General features: G+C 36.9%; 1 protein-coding gene across 1 annotated transcript in view; it reads left to right on the top strand.

The window, feature by feature from the left end:
• Nucleotides 1–1,971: 1,971 nt before the first annotated feature.
• The window catches only part of RFX6 (regulatory factor X6), a 42,046-nt gene continuing 23,221 nt past the window's right edge, over nucleotides 1,972–20,796 (top strand). Inside the window, exons 1-7 of the mRNA XM_087919489.1 lie at nucleotides 1,972–2,167; nucleotides 4,011–4,170; nucleotides 6,260–6,383; nucleotides 8,727–8,788; nucleotides 14,039–14,116; nucleotides 15,094–15,121; nucleotides 18,140–18,247. Coding sequence (XP_087775615.1) covers nucleotides 1,972–2,167; nucleotides 4,011–4,170; nucleotides 6,260–6,383; nucleotides 8,727–8,788; nucleotides 14,039–14,116; nucleotides 15,094–15,121; nucleotides 18,140–18,247 — 756 coding nt within the window. The remainder of the gene's footprint in view (nucleotides 2,168–4,010; nucleotides 4,171–6,259; nucleotides 6,384–8,726; nucleotides 8,789–14,038; nucleotides 14,117–15,093; nucleotides 15,122–18,139; nucleotides 18,248–20,796) is intronic.

Here is a 20,796-nt window from a genome sequence, read left to right as displayed (position 1 = left end):
TGGTCATTTCTTCCCCTTCCCCCACCACAGCGGGAAAAATGGATATTAGGCTGTCAGCAAGTCAGAAAATGTCAGTCTGAGGTAATAAAAGACGGTTCCAAAAATCTCTTCGGCATGACCCAGGTCAGAGATGCTTCAGCAAACACAGCTCAAAGACATGACTGGATGATGTCATGTTCAACTTACTCAACCTGTCAAGAGGACAGCTTGAACCGCCTTTCCTGCTATAATTGTCGAGAGGGGTTTTCCAGCTTTTTCCATTCAGTCCCGAAGCACATCATCATAAGGATAAGGGTGGGGCCAGCAAAGCTTCCACTTGGGGCCCGTGTAGTCACCCATTTCCTTTGTCCTGGCCACTTATTGCAGGGACCCTTTCCTTTTGCCAGTAGGAGGGTGAGGGCTTCCGACTGTGCCAGAAAGAAAAAAAGAAAGAAAAGAGAAGAGAAGAGAAGAGAAGAGAAGAGAAGAGAGAAAAGAAAAGAAAAGAAAAGAAAAGAAAAGAAAAGAAAAGAAAAGAAAAGAAAAGAAAAGAATTTCTCTCCTCAATTCATGGGTAGAAGTAAAAGCAGGGAGAGATGGAGAGGAAGTAGGGTTTTTTTTTTGGTGCCAGCTGTTCTAAAGAGACACATTTGTCCTATGCTGTGATAGCTGAAGCCCTGCTTTCCCCACTTCTCTTCTTATGGGGTCACTTTCCCAGTCGAGATTTGCCTCTCCTCCACCTCATACCTCTTCTTCCTGTGGTTTTGGCATTGCAGCACATACGCTGCATCGGCATTGACACGTATCTGGCGGCCTTTCTCATGAAGGGAACATTTTTAGGTGCCTCTCCTCAGTAAATGGTCAAGACCCTCTTCCCTTCCTCTCCTTTGCCCCAAGGCAAGTGCACAAGGGGAGAGAAGGGTTTCTCCCGTGCCAGTTCACTGATCCTATTGGAAATGAGGAAGGCCAAGAGAAGGGAGAATGGAGTCTCTCTCTTTCCTCTGCCCTACTCCTGCCACAGATGGCAAGCAGCATGGTAAGAAGCGGGGAATGGCCAGGACCACAAAGAACGGTCCCTTTGGGGCCCATTTTCCCAATGCAAGAAGTGATCATTCCCTGGGTTCAGAGATCCAATAACAAAAGACCCCGAAGAGCTATTGCTCCCAGTTAATGGCAGAAAAAGCAGCGTTCTCCATCCCATTCTCCCCTCCCCTCTTATGCGCACAGTTGGCTTTGTTCCTGGAGCAGATTGGGGTTGAAAGTGCTTGTTTTAAGCCCGAGACATATTTTTCTTCCCTCTCTGGCCTTTGAAGGCAAGCAGGCTCAAAAGAAGCCTCAGACAAACCTTTGGCTTGAAAGCCATCCACCACATTGCCCAGATAGATGGGAAACTACCTCACCCCAGCCCCACAACCGCTGAGATTCTGTACGTGTTCAGAAGCACTCTTGTCAGCGTTTTTCCTGCCTTCCTCCACTCTTCTACGGTTCCGGTTACAGTCCCAAAGGGACCTGAAAGAAGACCTCCAGAGAGTGGTGTGTGTGTGTGTTTGGAGGGAGGGGGACGGGACTGGGAGTTTACTCTAACAAACTTGAGGCGGAGCAGTCCAGGCTGAGCTCTTGACAATCAGTGGGCAGGGCTTGTTGTTGTGCCCGGCCCGACTGAGGCTTGTGGCGCAGTGATCTCGACCCGCGGTTGACTCTCTAGCCACCAACCTGCTCCTCCTCCTCCTCCTCCTCGTCACCTAGGACTGGAGCCCGAGCGCGTTTTAAAAACTGCCCGTCTCCGTCCGTCGAGGCAACTCTCCAGCCACCTGTCCGTCCATCATTGCGCACCTTTGCCCCGGACCTTTCCCAGCGCTTCCTTCTGCTTGGCTCCCGAGCGATCCTCCCCATCACCCGATCCCAACTCTTCTGCAAACCTCCCTCCCCCGCGACCCGGTCCCTTTCTCCGACGCCCCATGGACAGGGAAGGCTCCGAGTCCTGAAGAGGCGATGGCCAAGGACCCGACCAGGGTCGATGGCGCCTTTGCGCACAGCCAATCCTTGGAGGACTCCTATGACGAGCTCCTCTCCAGAGGTTTGCTTCAGGTTTCGCCCTCTGGAGAACCGCTGTCCGAGGTCGATTCGCTGCGCGGCAGACTGCAACGCCCCCACGGGGAGCTGGGGTTCCGAGCGGGGATCAAGGCAGGTGAGGGCCACTTTCGAACAGGCTCGGAGTTGGGCGGAGAAGCAACTGGGCGCCTCGGTTGCTTTCAACCTGGTTAATGTCTGTGCTACCTTCGGTCAGAGGAGAACCTGCTTCACCTGGCTAGAGCTAGAGATGTCTGTGTTCAGCCACATCTTCTGATAGAAGTTGGGATATATTTGGGCACTTTCCCTCTTTCCCTTCCCTGATTCCTGTAAATAGGAAATTTCCATCTTGGTGGGCCTTTTCTTCATCCATCTTCGTGGGGGCAGAAAATTCTATGGTGTAAATGCAGTCTTGCTTCCAAGGTATTGAGGGACAAAAAAATTATCTAGCAGGATGCTGCCTTTGGACAGTATAGTAATAAAAGGTGACACTTGTACAATTAAAGTGAATTAAGCCTGCCTCATTCATTGGCTGGGGAGGAGAGGAACATCATAGGGACCAAGCAGAAAAAGGATACTTCCAGGGCACGTTGATGCTATGGTCAGATGCAAGATGGGAAAGGCTTGTTATAGACTATCAGTCAAATCTTGAAGGAGGATGCCAGGTTGAGCCCTGGACAGCTATAGGGAGGGGAAGGGGTTCCGGCAGAAACACATTATTGGCTTCCCCTGTCATTTATTTATTGAAAAGGTGACCTGGAAACAATTTCAGTGGAAAGAGGCACAATATGGCCTTAGTGAAAACATGCATTTTCACTGAGATGAAGAGGGATTGGAACAGATTCAAAGGTGGAAATGTCATTATTCTGTACTCAGTGGATATATGTTTATGGAATATTTGAAGCAAAAGTTCTTCCTTCAGTTATTCAGAATTCTTCATTTTCCTCAAAACAAGTTATATCACGTTGCCTCTCATCACTGATCCTAAGAAACAGGGACTTATTTCCATATCTATATATATATCATCTACATCTCTCTGTCTCTCTGACTCTGTCTCTCTCTCTGTCTCTCCCTGTCTCTCTCTATCTATCTATCTATCTATCTATATATCTATCTATCTATCTATCTATCTATCTATCTACCATCTTCTATGTATCCATATATCTTTCCATATATCTCCATGTATATATACTCCAAGTGTGGAAATATCCAAATCTCTTTGATCTTCCAGAGGCCTCTTGTATTTATCTACCTGTTGCTTTACCTACCTGCAGACATATGGTGCCATGTTTTCTGATGCTGGAGTTTGTAATTTTCCAAGTGACACAGAATTCTTCATTCATCTAAATATCTAAAGTCTCAAAGCCAACAGGCAACAAACTGTTGGATTGGGGTTTTGGTGTATGGAATTCTGTTGATGAGGGAGCAGCATATGAACTCATTTTACAATGGGTTCATATAGTCAGAATGTTAGTGTTTCTTGAAGGGACTGCTTATACATGTCATTTTTGTTTACTTTCCTTCTCAATCTGCATATCCCTTACACTGTACTGGCAAAAGAGTCCTGTACTAAATCAGATTTGCTCAGTAAAATATTTTTATTAGTGTAAAAGCCATAGCATTTTTCCTGAGTTTTACATTTGGATGAGAAAAACAGAGTTAAAAATACCCCCAAATTATCAGACATATGGAGTCTGCAAATTATGATATTATTATTGGACAAATGGACAAAAAAGAATTTTTCCTACCTCCTTTATTTTCATTTGCATCATCAGAGAATTTTACAAATAAATTAAACATTTTCAGTGATTAATCTTGCAGCTATTGCCCAGATATACAATCCAATACTCAACAATTCATTTGAATATACTTAATTTTATCTACATAGCATTACTTAAACTAATCTATAACATAGAGAGATAGATAAATACATACATTCTCTTTTTAAATTTCTTGGCGCGCAGAAATTCATTTCAGAAGTGAACCTATTTCTTCAGAAGATGAGGATGGAGAGACTCAAGAAAACAAGATAAAATCTCTGAGCAAATATTTGCCTCCAAAGAAAACAATCACTCAGATTATGAAGGATAAAAAGAAGCAGACACAACTCACTTTGCAATGGTAGGTTAAATAACCAAGGAAGCTTTAATGAATGGGGAATTATTTTCTACTACACAGTATGTGCTAGTTAGCTTTTTCTGTATTGTCATGGGAAAAAGGAAATCTTGTCTTCTGATAGAAGTTATAATGATCTCAAAATGAGGTTGCATGCAAATGTCATGCAATGTCATTGGCCCCCATCCCCTGTGGGTGGTCAAGGATGAAAGTCAACCGCCAATAATTCTAGACAAGTGAAACTCTATCAATGTAACATTTATAAAAACAAATATAAGAAAATACATTGTTCGTATTGTAACTCAACCATCTAATGTAAATACCTGTTTTTGTAAATGTTTTGGCATGGTTTCACTTAACTGGATTGTATATTTTATGGAAAATGGTTATAAATGTATTGATTTACCTGAGTTTTTCTGTTCATCTGTTTGGTTTAAATTTCAGAAACAATATTCCTTTTGGGCCTTAAATGGGATGGGATGGGATGGGATGGGATGGGATGGGATAGAATAGAATAGAATAGAATAGAATAGAATAGAATAGAATAGAATAGAATAGAATAGAATAGAATAGAATAGAATAGAAGAAAACAAAAATTGCAAAATTCTGTAAGAGTGGTCCAAAAAGTTATATGTAATGTTTTGTCTACAATTGCTTATGGCCTTTAATAAAATCCTAGGCAATTATATTGTAATCATCCATTTTTAACATTGTACCTTGGCTAAGTTCAAAAAAGGCTAAATAGAAGCAGGTTTAGCTGGTTGACATTTGGATGGAAGGCTGCCACAAAACCCTAGGGCTGTAGACTTGATTGGGAAGTGGGAAAAATATTGCAGAAAGCAATGATAAACCTCTTTCATTATAGGATTGGGGAAAGTACCTTGTAGCAGCCATTGAATCATCAGGATTGCCTTTTTTTCTGCCAGTGAACACTTGTGACTAAAGTATAAGATTGAAATAGAAGATATCCAGGTTCAAGTTATCACTCAATCTTGTAGGTCACTTGGTGACTCCAGGTCTGTCCTATTGCTGTTGTCATGATGGGAAGGGAGCTCCCAGTTTACTTGGGCTTACAGAAGAAAGGCAGGATATAAATATAACATAACAGTAGTAATCCCTGATAATGAAGTACTTAACAAGGATATATATTTAGGAAATATATACAAACATTCTGTAAAAGTTGATCTAATAGATAGTATATATAACATAGTAAACCAAACTGAGCCCAATTCTAATCTTTCTACCTGCCTCTTTCTAGTTGCCATCCATTTGCAGGAATTAGCAGTTAAGATGTTGACTCATAAATTCTTAGCACTTATCAAAGCCAATTGGAAAAATTAATTGCCAGCCACAGCTGAATGCTAATGTGGTTGTTCTAATGCTAATATATCTATTTAGCTACATGATTGTAGCTTTAATTCATCTGAAGCTCATGTTTAATAACAATAAAAAACTACCGTATATCAAGTATCCACTTTATGCCCACCAAATAATTACTTTTATAGATGTACTGAAATTCCAGTCTATTTTTTTCTCCAAGTTTTAACTCTGATCCTGATATTCAGCCCAAAACAGTATCCTGTGGATTTATTACATCATTTTCCTACTGCCATCCTGGGAACAGCAAGTGACAGTGTCAAAGAAACATTTCTGTATGCATGTATAATGTTACCAATCCCAATCAAAGTAAAGGATGATTTTTTTCATGCAACATGACCAAGCAACAGATTTTCTTTATTTCAATTAATTATATATATATTAGTAAGTCAACATTACGATTTGCAATGGGACCTGTGAAGAAATTCAAAAGACCACATCTTTAGTTACTAGAGAATAGGTTTTTGGGTTTTTTTTTATGGTTTTAATTGTGATATTGTTCACTGCTCAGTCAATTAGAATGAGATAGGTAGCTATAGAAATTTAAAGAATGAATGGAATGGAATGGACAAATGGGTACTGGGGGAAAATTAAAATATTTTATACTTTGAAGGCAAAAAGCTCTCTAAAATATTATAAGCTTGGTAGTAATAGTGAAAAAATATGGCAAAACTATAGGAATCATTTTTAAAATCCTTGCCTTGCTTTTCATCTACAGGTTAGAAGAAAATTACATTGTCTGTGAAGGAGTTTGCTTGCCCCGATGTATCCTTTATACGCACTATCTGGACTTCTGCAGAAAGGAGAAACTTGAGCCTGCTTGCGCTGCAACATTTGGGAAGGTAATTAAGCCACTTGATCTTCTTGCGTTATTTAATATTATATTAGAAGACCATTTCCACTATCTTCCCTTGATTTATATAATCAACATCTCTGACTTGTTCTGCAAAACCAGGAGGGTTGAGAAAACCTGCAACTGATGCATCTTAAGAGTAGTTTAAATCCTGCTGCTGGGGGGGATATTTGTGGCTCTTTTTATTTTCTAATCTGGAAGTAAGAGGTTTGCAGGTCACTCTAAGGCAGTGTTTCTCAACCTTAGCAACTTGAAAATGTGTGGACTTCAACTCCCAGATTTCTCCAGGCACATCTTCAAATCGCTACCCTTGAGAAACACTGCTTTACGGAGTGTAGGATATTGGAAAGAAAACCATTAGCTTGGCAAAGTTGAAATAATGCAACTTTTGTGAGGAAAGAGTGCTGACTATAGATATTCTCCTCCCCCCCCCAACACCTACTCTACTTAAAAGCTGAAATCATTTAATCAACATGAGAGGTGGCCTTTCCAAATTAAATCCAAATTACTAGGAGCTGGTGAAACTAAATACCAAGACAGCTTCAGAGATCAGTCTTTTTAAAACATCCACAATCGCTTCCAATTGCCTTAAAAAAACGAAACACATTAGTTTAATGAAATTTGGGGTTCACATCCCTCTATGATATTAAATGACTCAGAACCAGGAGAATACAGTTGATTATAAACATTAAAAAAAAACCCTCTCTTCTAGCTTTGAAAATAGCAGGATTATCTTTTTTCTCTTCGTTGCCTGTCTCTGTATTTGTTTTACTGTTGATTGCTGGGTTATGATATCTGTTGAGGTGGAGACTATTGTTTCATCTTCAAATGCTCCCTGTGCAAGTACATTTCAAAGCCAGGCTTTACACTGTATCAGGTTAGATAAACCAAGGTGGGAGGCTTGATCATAATCGCATTTCCATTTAATGTCAGAGTTGCTTCTCTCAATTAGCTATTAAATTGATTTGCCAAATGAACAGTCCCACCCACAAAGTTACTAACTGAAATGCAATTGTTTTATAGATGGGGTATGAATGTGTATATGAAAACGTGTGAAGGGCTTGCCTTCAGAAGTTGCGGGTGCTCCATCATTGCAGGCTTTTAAGAAGAGACTTGATAGCCACTTGTCTGGAATGGTATAGGGTCTCCTTTAAGGTCCCTTCCAACTCTGGTAGTTTCATCTATTATACTAAAAGAGCTACAAGCCTCACTTGTATAAATTGGGCAAACTTATTTGACCCCTTGTTCTTTGTGTAATAGAAAAAAAAAGAGAGCATTTGGAAAACTGAGCGGTACATTTTCAGGTGTGTAGATTTTGCATTCGAATGACATAATAGCGACAATTGCTAGTTCAGGCAAGAAATATCTATAGGGAAAAAAAACCCCGAAATCTCACTGAAAATCTCTGTGATAACAATAGCACATGTTTCATGTAGACTGATAGTCATTCCTTTTGCAGTTTTATCAAAGGACATTTCCACCCAAATCAAACTGTATTCCAAGATTCTTTGGGTGGAGCTATAGAGCTTGTATATGTAACTATAATGTAGATGTGTTCTCTTATTAAATTTTTCATCAATTGAATTGTGATCCACACGTCTGGTCACTATCCTTCACCTGTACAATAGCATTGTACTGTAAAATGAAAGGAGTATAATTCAAAAAGCTGTTTCTGTCTATCCATCTGTCCACCCATCCTTTGGTGCAAAAAAACCCTACACCAAAACAACCCCATATCTCTACAGGCATGTTGCTTGAATTCTAATATTAAGCAAGTTTCTAAGCACCATTCTATTTTCATCCATTCCATCATTTACTTCTTTTCAAGACCCCAGTCTTCCAATAGAAGTTTACAACACAATAATTCAATGTGAATACATTTTAATAAAGCCAAATTTCAATAAAATTGAATTTTAAAATAATTTTGTGGGAAATTAAAAATTGACTCAGTAGGAACAATGATTTTTTTTAGGAAGGGAATTGCAGAGAAGGATTTCTGTTTAATACCATGATAAGCTTTGATGGTATCATGTGCTATTAATATTACAGAGCAAATGGAATAAAATCTCCTTATATCTAGTTGGGTTATATTATTCCAAGGGGATGCTATTCCATTTGCTCTATAATATTGGGTATCATACCTTTGATGGGAGCATGATCGTATTTTGTTGCAATTTCTACTTCATACGTTTATTACTCTTTTGCCACTGATCATTAAAATGAATTTAACATAATTAATTACTTATAGAAGGGCCAATTAGAACAGATATTGTAAGAAAACAAAAATAAAATCATTTTGAATTTACCAGTTTCAATTTGACTTTTTCTATAGACAATTCGCCAGAAATTTCCTCTCCTCACCACTAGGCGGCTGGGTACAAGAGGCCATTCCAAGTAAGTTCTTAAGAGCTACACTTTTTAAATTCATGCTTATCCAGATAAAGTCATGCATTCTTGATAGAGGTAAATGGAACCCAAAATGTATTATTAGCTGAAAAACACTTTTTAGAGGAACCTACCCCAAACCGATGGTAGTCCATGTTTTGTTGAATTTCAATTTCTAAAATAATCCAAGAGACACAATGCTAACTAATAGATTACAGGAACTGAAGGTCTACATATCTGAAAGAAATCCAGATGTGTGGAAGTCTGCTATAAAGGTTATAGTATGATGTAGCAATTTGCATGTTTCTTGTCAAGTTGCATTGACTGGCTTACTGAAAACCATCAATTCCCATTTCCCACATGCTCCAGATCCTTATAATCCCCGAAAACCCCTTTATATGTGGGTTACAATGAAAGGGATCATGAGGTGATGGATATATTACCCCAAATGGCATAGTTCTGCAGAGAAGCTCTCGTTATATGTTTGTTTGTTTGTTTATTGTGCACCTTCCAATCAGTGTTGACTTTAGCAAGAGGCTGGACAAGTCCTTGCAGTTTTCTTGGCAAGATTTCAGAAGAGATTTGCCATTTCTTCCTAGGGCAGAGAGAGAGTGACTGGCTCAAGGTTGCCAGCTGGTGTTTTGCCTAAAGCACAAGATCTCATAATCTGTCCATTTCTAACCTAGTGCCTTAACCACTGTACAAAACTGGCTGTATATTTTTATTTAAAATATTGCCAATGTAGCCTCCCCCACTCCTACCCCCTTTTCTTATGAGAGAGAAAAAAGGACAAGATTTTAACTATTAAATTTTTTATGTGAATTTCCTGGTCATGAAGCTGTTTGAATTGAATGGATATGGAAAGAAGTTCATTTCCCAGCAAATTGATAGTTAAAAATGAAGAAAAAAAAAAGAGCTTCAGGGTATAGTGTATGAATATTTTTCTGGGGAGGAGGGAATGTGTAATTTTCGCTATTTCTTACCTCCCTATCATGCTCTATTATCCATAATTTCTTTATTGAATATTAGTGATCATGATTGTAATAAGGCAATTTCACCATTTAAGAAACCGGCACCTTAGATACTGAATGAGTGCAAGAATCTCAGTCTCTCACTATCTAGCACAATGGGTTTGGAAAGACTAGTTGGATGAGGCCGAATAGTGTACATACACTTTGGCTGATAGGGACTGGAGTCAAACAATACCTGCAGGAACTGAAGGTGCTCATTTCCTACCCACAATAGAAGCCTTATAATGATAGAGGAATTTATTACATTGGTAGTGTGTTTAATGATTGCTAACTTGGAGGAATTATCTTTTGAGCCAAAGGAAGATGCGAGACTTGAGTTAAAACAGAATGAATGCCTGGCATTTCCTGTATCTTTGAGAAGACAGGGCACTTCCCAAATGCTTCATTTGTGTTCTGTAGCTAGCTATCTTTTCTGCACAAGCGACAGCCAATTTTTTTTTCAAAAAAATATCTTGTTTTTTTTTTCCCCTGTTCAATCCTGTCTGATTCTCAGAGACTGCCTTAATTAGTCCCTGCAGTTTTCTGGAAAGGTTTTTCAGAAGTGGCTTGCCATTGTCTGCTTCCTAGGGTTGAGAGAAAGTGACTGGCCCAAGGTCACCCAGTTGGCTTGGTACCTAAATTGAGACTAAAATACATCCCAGTTTCCCAGTTTCTAGCCTGATGCCTTAACTACCACACTAAACTGGCTTACATATTTGCTCTTGGGGCAGCTAAAATTTAGTACTAATTTCATAGTGCTTTCAACAACTTGTGTTAATTTTATTTACTACGTTTCACAAAGTTAATATTTAAAGTAACCACACAAAATAATCATATCATGGACTCCTGGTTTCTTGCCTGGTGCTTTAACTACTGTAAGAAACTGGCTCTCATCTAACTTACAATTGTTGCAAATTATTGTCAGGTGTTTTCTGGAATTTCAGAGGAAATTCCTTCATAGAGATGACAAGTGACATTCAGTAGAGTATACCACTGCTATTATCAAATCCATTGCCTTTAGTTGCTAATTCTTACTATCATAGCAGCAAACGAGGTGTGGTATGAGAAGAAAAACAAGGGATTCAGGCAAGAGAAGAGTGAAGAAAATTAAGAGTTCTAATGAGTAGAGCAGCAATGCACAAGCATTATAGATCAGCAGTAGAGAACAGCAAATAATGTTTCAGTCAAGTGTGCCATTAAAATGGAACTGAAATGAAGGACATCCATGGAAGAGGAATCAGCAAGGATCATATACAATGATTATGCCAATCCAGGAGACTTGGATGCATATAAACTTAGTGGGAATTAATGAGAGAAATAAATTCAGCCTAGATTTAGTCTGAGTGAGAGCTAACATCAGCAGTATTGCAGGGTCTTCCTTTGAAGGCAATATGTGTATGGGCTGCAGAATGCAGGAAGTCCTCGACTTATGATCATAATTAATTGAGCCCAAAATTTATGTTGCTAAGTGAGAAATTTGTTAAATGAGTTTTGCCCCATGTTACAATTTTTCTTGCCACATTGTTTAAGTGAATCACAGCAGTTGTTATAATAAGATGGTTGTTAAGTGAATCTGTCCTCTCTGTTGACTTTTCTTGTCAGAAGGTAAATCATGATGATGCTGCAACAGTTATAAGTGTGAAAAAATGGTCATGTCACTTTTTTTCAATGATGTTGTAATTTTGAATGGTCACTAAACAAACTGCTATAAGTCAAGGACTACCTGTACACCAGTGGTGGGATTCAATTTTTTTTACTACCAGTTCTGTGGGCATGGCTTGGTGCATGGGAAGGATACTGTAAAATCTCTAGTCAGAGGGGGTATTTGCCGGTTCTCCAAACTACTCAAAATTTCTGCTACCAGTTCTCCAGAACTGGTTAGAACCTGCTGAATACCACCTCTGCTGTACAACCCTTGGGACTGTGAACTCCTGTTGCGGTTTAATTTGGGGGTGGGTTGTCTACACTTTGATCAATGTTAAATCTTAACTTCCTTCCACCTTTTCTGAAAGGCATTATCTTATTTATTAAAAGTGATTTAGTGGGTTAATAAAACTGATATGGCAGCTGGCTTTGCGATAACGAGTTATTGCAAGTCCCTGAGCAGCTTAATCATATCATTGCCTTATCAGCTATCATTTGTGTTGGCATATGCTCTAGTCAGGTTTGCTTGCAGCACAGGGACAGATGTTCGTGCACATGGAAAAGGAGGGTGAGAAAAATCAGCCTGGCTGGTTTCTTCCTGGAAGTTTTAATGAGAAAGCTAACAATGAGCATCACCGCTCTTATTTCTTTCCAAGCTAATACAAATTAAACAGATCCAGCCTACCTTTCTCTGCCTGTAGCTCTGTTGTTTTTTCCAAACTCATCATAAATCTGAATGCATGTGCAACTGAATACCATACATGTAAGTACCCGCAAAAACTTAAGAAAACACATACACATATATATCAATGGAACTTACAACTTTAAAAGCACAACTATAATGACGTGGGAAAATACAGGAAACACAATGTTGCCAGCCAATCAAGACAAAGAAAGCTACAAAACAGAAGATATTAGAAACACCGATCAAGAAGAACACAGCAAACTCCAAGACCAAGAAACACAGATCAAGACTCCCAAACAATCAGGATGAAGAAAAAAACCATTCTGGCACAGTGTAGGCTAGCACCAAATTTAAAACAGAAACAGCTGTGAAAGTCTGACTCACAGACGAACACTATACAGAAGCCTGATGATGGCAGATGAGATTCTGCCAAAACGTTGCTACAACTTTAAAAGCACAGCTATAATGATGTGGGAAAATACCCGAACAAGCTGAATACCATACATATAAATACCCACGAAAACTTATATATATATATATATATAAACTCACATGTATAATATGGTGACCTCTATCCAATGTTTTGGAGATCCGATCGGTTATTTTTCCTTGTCTTCAATTAAATAATTTGGCTCCTTTTTTTTGAGTTAGTCTAATCTAGGGCTGCCAAACTCGCAGGCCACAGGCCAGATGCAACACGAGCTTGCCATGCCCATGCCCGGTTTAGCAAAAGGGGAAAAAGTCCTGATATGTCATGTGACACTGCCATGATGTCGCGAGTTTGACACCCCTAGTCTAATCTTTAGAAATCTTTGCTTGTGCAGGGAGCAGGAAAGAATGATATTTCTTCTTTCTCTGTGATGCTCCAGACACACAGCAGTGGTGGGATTCAATTTTTTTTACTACTGGTTCTGTGGGCGTGGCTTGGTGGGCATGGCAGGGGAAGGATACTGTAAAATCTCCAGTCAGAGGTGGCGTTTGCCGGTTCTCCGAACTACTCATAATTTCTGCTACTGGTTCTCCAGAACTGGTCAGAACCTGCTGAATACCACCATCGACACATAGCCCAATATAAAGTGCTATCAAAGTCAGAGGGAAGGGATTGGGATAGAGAGAATACCTATCAGATCATTCCCCATTTGCAACAGAAGTATTTATGTTGGATGGAATAAAGTGGAGATGGTGGGCCAAACAGTCTCTCCTACATTAGCAAAACACTATTTCAGATGCCATTCACACATTGGTGCAAGCAGGATGTCAGGATCAGCCCTGACAAAAAACAACAAATGAGAAGTTTAATGAACAAGTGTAAGAAATGTTGTTTGGATGAAATAGAAGAAAGGAAAATTTTCAAAAATAGACAGAAGTTGAATGTCTGGTATTAACGTAAAAGAAAAGTCATTTTATTTCTCTTTCTTTTCTGCCCTTTCTTTTTTTCTCACCACTTATTTTTTCTGCCTTTTATGTAAAATTGCTAACTCTGAAAAGGCTTAGAGAGCACATGTATCTATGTATATGATGAAATCTGCATTTCCGAAGTGTTGTGTCATATTTTAGCTTCCACTCATAGGACATGTATAAAACTCAGTTAGAGAAATGAATGGAGAAAACTAATCTCATAAGGAAGTTGTTCATAAAAAAATGTATACAACCATGTTACTAACTCAACAACTGCAGGGATTCACTGAATAACTGTGGCAAGAAAGGTTATAAAATGGGGCAAAATTCACTTAACAACTTTTTGCTTAACATCATAAATTTTGGGCTCAATTATGGTCATAAGTCTAGGACTATCTGTATGTGTGTTTGAGGAAAGACAGCAAGACACACACACAAATATAAACAGAAATAAAATGAGCTCTTGGGACCATCCATCATGATTTATGTATCTTTCTTAATACGCCTTTTCCTTCTCTGCAGATATCACTATTATGGAATTGGCATCAAAGAAAGCAGTGCATATTATCATTCTGTGTATTCTGGCAAAGGTTTAACAAGGTATGTTTTTTTAAAAAAAAGTTTTGAAAAATGTAATAAATAAAATGTTAGATGATGAATAAAGACAAATCAGTTATGACCAGGCTACACATTAATGTTTATCATTTCAATTTTCATCACATGAACTGCCTGTTACTTGGTGATGTCTAAATGGTTCTGCTTTTTTGCAATAGCATATAATGATATAAAATGTTCTATGCGAAACAGCATATTTCAGGCAAGAAACCAACACATGAAGCAATTTCAAAAAATTGAATTGCTTATTTGTTTTGTGAACAAACCATTTGTGTGCAGATTCTCAAATCTTTGTAAGATTACGTTGTAGCAATGCTTTGCTTATTAAAGAGTTGATGCTTACCAGTGTGTACATCCTATATATAGACATTTCCATACATCTGATTAAAATAGTTTTATTTCTGATCACTTAACCAAATATCCTTGATAAAAAAGCAGATCCTTGGTATATATATGTATCTATTTTAAAAAATAAATATCGTATCAATGCTTTGTGGTTGCAAGTACTGTAATAAAACCACAACATATTACAAGGTTTTTAGTCATTCTTGTTTATCACATTTCCAATATAGATTTGAAGTGCCTTTACAGATTCTAACTAGAAAAAATAACTATTCCGATAGATATTTGCAGAGATACTGCCAATCTAGCAGTTCAAAAGCATGCAAATGCAAATAGATTAATAGGTACCACTTCAGTGGGAATGTAATAGCATTCCATGTACTTTTGGCATATAGCCATGCTGGCAACATGACCCTGAAATTGTTTTTGGATAATACTGGCTTCCTCAGCCAAGATAGGCACCATGCCCTGGAGTTGAAAACTATTGACAGGTAAACCTTTACCATTTATTTTTATTATAGTTTTTTATAATGTGGTATTTGATGCTGTTCTATCATCATCATAAACTTTAATCTAGCATTCTTTTCTGAAATCTAAGTAAAACATTTTGGTTTTCCAAGGTTTTCTGGAAGCAAGTTGAAGAATGAGGTGAGTACCCTCAACTTTCTTATTTGATCTTATTTGATCTTGAAGTGATGAGAAAAACTTGACAAATACAACTCTCTGGTTATTCAGCTGTAAATGTTCCACATACTTTGAAATAGAATAATTGAGGAAGCTGCCTGAGAGAAACCACTGGCTTATTTAGACATTTTTTTTTCTCGCCCTGATTTATGATGTATGGGATTGAATCAGTGTCTTTCCCCTTGCCAAACAGTGCTTTGCTGTTGTGTTTAGTTTTTTTCTCACTTGTACAGTCCATACATCCAGACCACTTCTTTATATAGATGGAAAGTTTTTAAGTTCAAATAGAAATTCATGCTGACTAGGGATACTGGTAGGAATGGTTAAGTGCAACCTGCTCCACCCAGCTACTTTCTGACTGGATTGAATTTCAACTCCCATAATCCAGCCAGTATGTGTGAAAATTTAGAGTTTGAAAATTCTAAAAGCAATGAAAGGATGAGAGAAAAGGAAAAGTGTAGGATCAAGATTTTTCTTCCATTTTTCACTTTTTGTGCGAAATATGGTTATGATTCATAGAGTATCCAGTATAGCTACTGTTCATGTTGGGTGGTGCATGCAATAGAAATAATGGTTTGCTGTCTGAACAAGAGTTATGTTTGTTTGCCAAAGAATTAAGGATTGTTCCCCATTTGCTGCCCTCTGTACTGCTCACAAAATGGCTCTGCAGTCTACCTATGACTTGGGGAACAAAATATTTTAATCTAAGATCAAGATACTTTAATCTATACCAACAATGCTAGCTTTAATTAAATGTTTGAGCTTCTTTTAGAGAAATATTTAATCAACAGACTAAGGATTAAAAGATCTAGCACAACAATTCCCCTGATTTTGAAAAATCCTATGCTGACAGACTCCATCAAAAGAATGAAGTCCTTGGTACAATGTGAATGAGGGGGCTGAGTATCATCACCACTTAGTTTCACATTGTCATGTTTTCAAAGTAAAAGTTATTTGTAAAAAGAATCAAACATGTAACTGAGACACAGGCTTCCGTATAAGTGAATGTATTAATTGTAGCTTTGCTGTCACAGTGCTCCTGCCCTTTCATTTTATTTTCCATCTCCTTAATGTCCCAGAGTGTATTTTATCATATACTTGGAAAATAATTTCAGATTAGTCTTATCTTTTTTAAAAAAAATCACCACATACTAATAGGTAATTGTTCAACTGAAGCCATATTGACTCATGACAGCTTTTAAATGATCTAATGTTTATGTCAACATACAATGGGAACTACACACCACTTCTTTCATTAGTTCCTTATCTGTGTTTGAGTAGCCTGATGTTCTGGCTAGTTATAGCTTGGATAATCTTGGTTTCTTTACTATAAAAAAGAAGTGTACCTAAACTGTTAATTGAAACATTTTCTGGATTTTGAGACTGGCCACAATCCAAAGACAGAGTGCCAATCTTAAATGGACATTAGGTGTGAGATTGCCTATATGTAATAATGTTTAACTGAAATAAACCTAGAAGCTATACATACAAGATATTGTATTACTTGTAAAGAATAATTTTATGAAATAAATTATGACTTTGTCTTACATTACTCATATTTTTATCTTCTTGGTTTAGTGGTATAAATTATGAGATCTAAAATATGAGATCTGAAATAGGAAACACCCTAATAAAGTTGTTCAGAAGAGATTTACTCGTTTTTTTTTTACTTTTACCAAGGTCCATCAGTAATTTCCATTCCATTTGTTTGCTGATGTTTTTAAAGAAAAATCTGATAATATCCACAGTTTTAGCTACATGTATATATTTAAAAAAAAAAACCAACTGTTTCCATTGTTTGGTTCAGCCAGAAAGCGGATCCCCTACCATGTGGCTTCAAAGTACTTCTTAAGAATTTCAGGAACTAAGGTCATGTTATCACTTATTATCTGGGTCACCATCTTTGTTGAGGACAGGGCAGGATGCCTCCATATGTTAAAAACAAGAAAGCCAGAACTGAGTCAATCTTTAAAATAAATTTGATGGACTTCTCAAACTTGGCAATTCCCAAGCATGTACAGGAATATCTGCTATGGGCCCAAAAACTAAATGGAGATTTTAATGGGATTCCTTTTTTGGGGAATGTAGGTAGGAATTTTGTTTTATTGTTTGTTTGTTTGATGTCTATATTTTGCATTTCTGCACTCACCCATATACCTATTCTTTTTCTTGCTCTTCTCTTCTGTCCTCTCTTCTTCTTTTTTAAATGATATCTTGAAAGCTGAATCCATTATGCAACTCTTACTGATATTGCAAGGCATATAAACATTAAAATTTCTTTTGATGGGAACATTTATTCAAATAGTTTCAAGTTATTTATTAATACAGCAATTAAAATATTATACATAAATGTTAAAGGCTTAGATCTGCAGACTCAGTGATATGGTGGGAATAATGCAGAGAATAAGAAAATTTTGAAGGCTGGATGATGAGTTTTTAAAAGAACACTTAAAGGAGACAAAATAGCACGTATGAAAATGTTTAAAAATATACAGTATTTCAGATTTTGTATGTTTTCTTCCACTCTCATTTCGTCTTCCTGACTTTTGTTGCTGCTAGAAAAAAGTAGGGCAGAAAAGTTTTATGGATAGGACCTGTTTATTCTTGGAAGCATTTCTAATTAGCTGCATTTCAATTATGAAGCAGAAAAGAAAGCAGTCAGGTTATCCAGCAAAAATGCGTAAATGGTCAATCTGAATTAACTTCTCCAAGGTCTTTGCAAACCTAGCAGTGCCAGTGTATATAGGTGGCATGTCTGCTGAAATTCCTGATGCATTCTTGTTTTGATGAACATCTTTGGATGAATGCAGAAGACCTGATATTCTTACAGAGGAAATAATAATAACAGAGAGTTCAACCACATGAACAGAAGTTTATGCGCATGTGACACTGAGAAATTTGATTACTTGTATACAGTTCAATAAGATGATCATCATAGCATATTATGATCATGCATTTGTAAAGTTATTTCATATATTTTAGGGTGGTTTTACACGGAAGTATTCTTTAAGCTCCAAAACTGGGACTCTTCTTCCAGAATTCCCCAGTGCTCAGCACCTTGTGTTGGACCAATGCATCTCTAAAGACAAGGTAAAATGTGAAGTGTTTGCATACTAAACTGACTTCTAAATTTGCACTTTTTATTTCACCCCTGTTCTCAAATGATTCACTGTAGTGATATGAAACAGCTACAAATGTTTGTAATCAAACAGACTTGACTGATTTATAGAGGGAACAAAACTTTACTATCACCCTTTAAAGGGTTTTCCATTGGAACAGTGGATAAATTATTTACATATTAACTTGCCTAATATTTTACAAACAGAGGGATTCGTACTGACAAAGGCAAAACAAAGAATAGTTAAGGGCCCCATCAATTCGAAATACCAATGGACTTATTTAACACTGATAAGGCAGAAGGAAATTATTTGAGGCAAATTACGAAGTGGATTTTTCTACTTTTTTTTCTTTTGGTCAATGAACACAAGTTAGCACTTTTGTATTTTATTTCTTTATCATTTGAAAATGAAGTACATGTCACTGTGACTCTTAACTAGTGCTCTTAATGTGGCTGATTCCTTGTATTTCTTTGTGGAAAAAAAGGTAGATGACTGTTAAATCAATTTTAAATAATAATATGCTATAATTATTGAACCAAATAAGAGTCAAAATGTCTATGATCCTATGATTATGAACATACAGGGAGGCATATACAGGGAGGCATACACACAGACCCATACAACTATATATATTTGGATATTGTGTTAAATCAATATTATTTCAGTCTTGACCAATATAAAATATACAAGAATACAAAAGTCAGTACATTAAGTGTATACATAAAATATATTTACTATAAAATACTCATTTTATTGTATTACATATAAATAAATAAGTCTATTATTCAAAAGTAATATGTATGCATATATGTATGTATATTTATGTGCAATCATGTTATATACACTCACAAGCAAGACATATGAACACACTTATAAAAGGATGAAATTTGTATTGAAGGTCTAATATTTATAAAACACTAAAAAATAAAACTTCTACACAGACCTATCTTAAAACAATCTGCCCTAACCTTAACCATAAAATAATATATAACCAGTTATATTATTAATAAAATATTTTATTTAAAAAGTTAATAAAATCATAATATAGTTTTTAAATAGGAAGTCCAAATATCTGCGAAGTATGCTGAAAATAGTAATATTGAATAAGCTGAATCAGTGCTTACTGGCAATCTCATCCTGCCTTATTTCATGCGTCACCACACACAACTTGTAAATAATGAAAGAATTAATGTTTAGAAATAATAGGTGGGTAGTAGAACAGTCTGGTATCCCTTTGAGGAATGGCTTGCGGAATAAGAGCACTTGCATCATCTCTATAATACATACTATGGAGGAAAATATGTTCATTAGTAAACTTGGTCACCGGGACATAGAGTACAGGAGCCATTAAAGGCATCTTCCAGTATCTTCCATCTGAAGGAAGGTCCTTAAAATGCAGCACTTTTCTGTTTAAGAAAATCTGTGTCATATTGGAAACAGATACTAGCATGCATCTATCACTTTTATTCATAGGAAGAACTGGGACTCAATGTATCTTAGGTGTAGCTTTTTAAGAACTATATTCTGCTCATATCCCGCTGAAAGTAACTCGGAGTGTTTTCTTCTTGTTTTACAAATATAATTCTCTAGGTGATATGCATGATAAGTTTAAGTAACAGAAATACATACACTGATTAGATTTAATTTCCAAATACAGTATAATACCCATGTTAGGGCAGTCTGAGTATACAACTAATGTAAAGTACAGACTTAATTGTTAAATTAGATCTAATCTGCATAGACAAATTTAGCATGAAAGAAATGCTGTTAACCATAACCATCAAGATTTTATTTGTGTACCTTGTAATTAATGTTAATCAAGGCCTGGATCAGTAATAGGTTCTTGATTTGATAATACATTTCAATAATTACTGGATTATATTAAAGAATGGGATTCTAGTGTCAGTTATCAAAATGTCTTGCTGATTTAAAGTATGGGATTTTATTTTCAAATAAAATTTCAGTTGCTCACATTCAGTTGTGCATATCCTTCCCTTTTGCAATAGGTTCGGAAATTCTGTTCTGTCATTGATGTCAAGGCTCTGTGTCTCTGTGTGTTTGCAATATTTAAAAGAAATTTAAAGTTAATTTAAATAATGTTGAATCCATTAATTTTTTTATAATTTAATTAAAGAAACAGTTTAAAGAAACTTGGCTGCCCAGACAAAACCACATAAATAACATCCAAGAAAAAAAATTCAACAGGGCTTCCTCCTAACTAAAAGAGAATAGAATTCCAAGCAGAGCGTGGCCTTAATAGATTTCCAGAACATGTGAAGAGAGGGAGTCATTCATGTCTCCCAGGAGTGGAGGAACGTTGTCTCAGAGGGCAAGGGCTGTGACATTTTGGGCTGATTAACTGTAAAGCAATGTTTCTTTATAGGTATGCACTGTAATGTCACTACATAGTGTGAGAAAGTTAGAAAGCTAGTGCTGATGAACACCTATGCATATGTAGTGTCCAACCAACTCACATTTTCTGAGCGACCATTCTTCCTGACTCTAAAACATTGATATATC

The sequence above is a fragment of the Pseudonaja textilis genome, chromosome 1 (assembly GCF_049901715.1).
Source record: "Pseudonaja textilis isolate UNSWEBS1 chromosome 1, rPseTex1.2, whole genome shotgun sequence".
Taxonomy (NCBI): domain Eukaryota; kingdom Metazoa; phylum Chordata; class Lepidosauria; order Squamata; family Elapidae; genus Pseudonaja; species Pseudonaja textilis.
The sequence above is the reverse complement of the archived record's forward strand: the minus strand, read 5'-3'. Positions and strand labels throughout refer to the sequence as shown.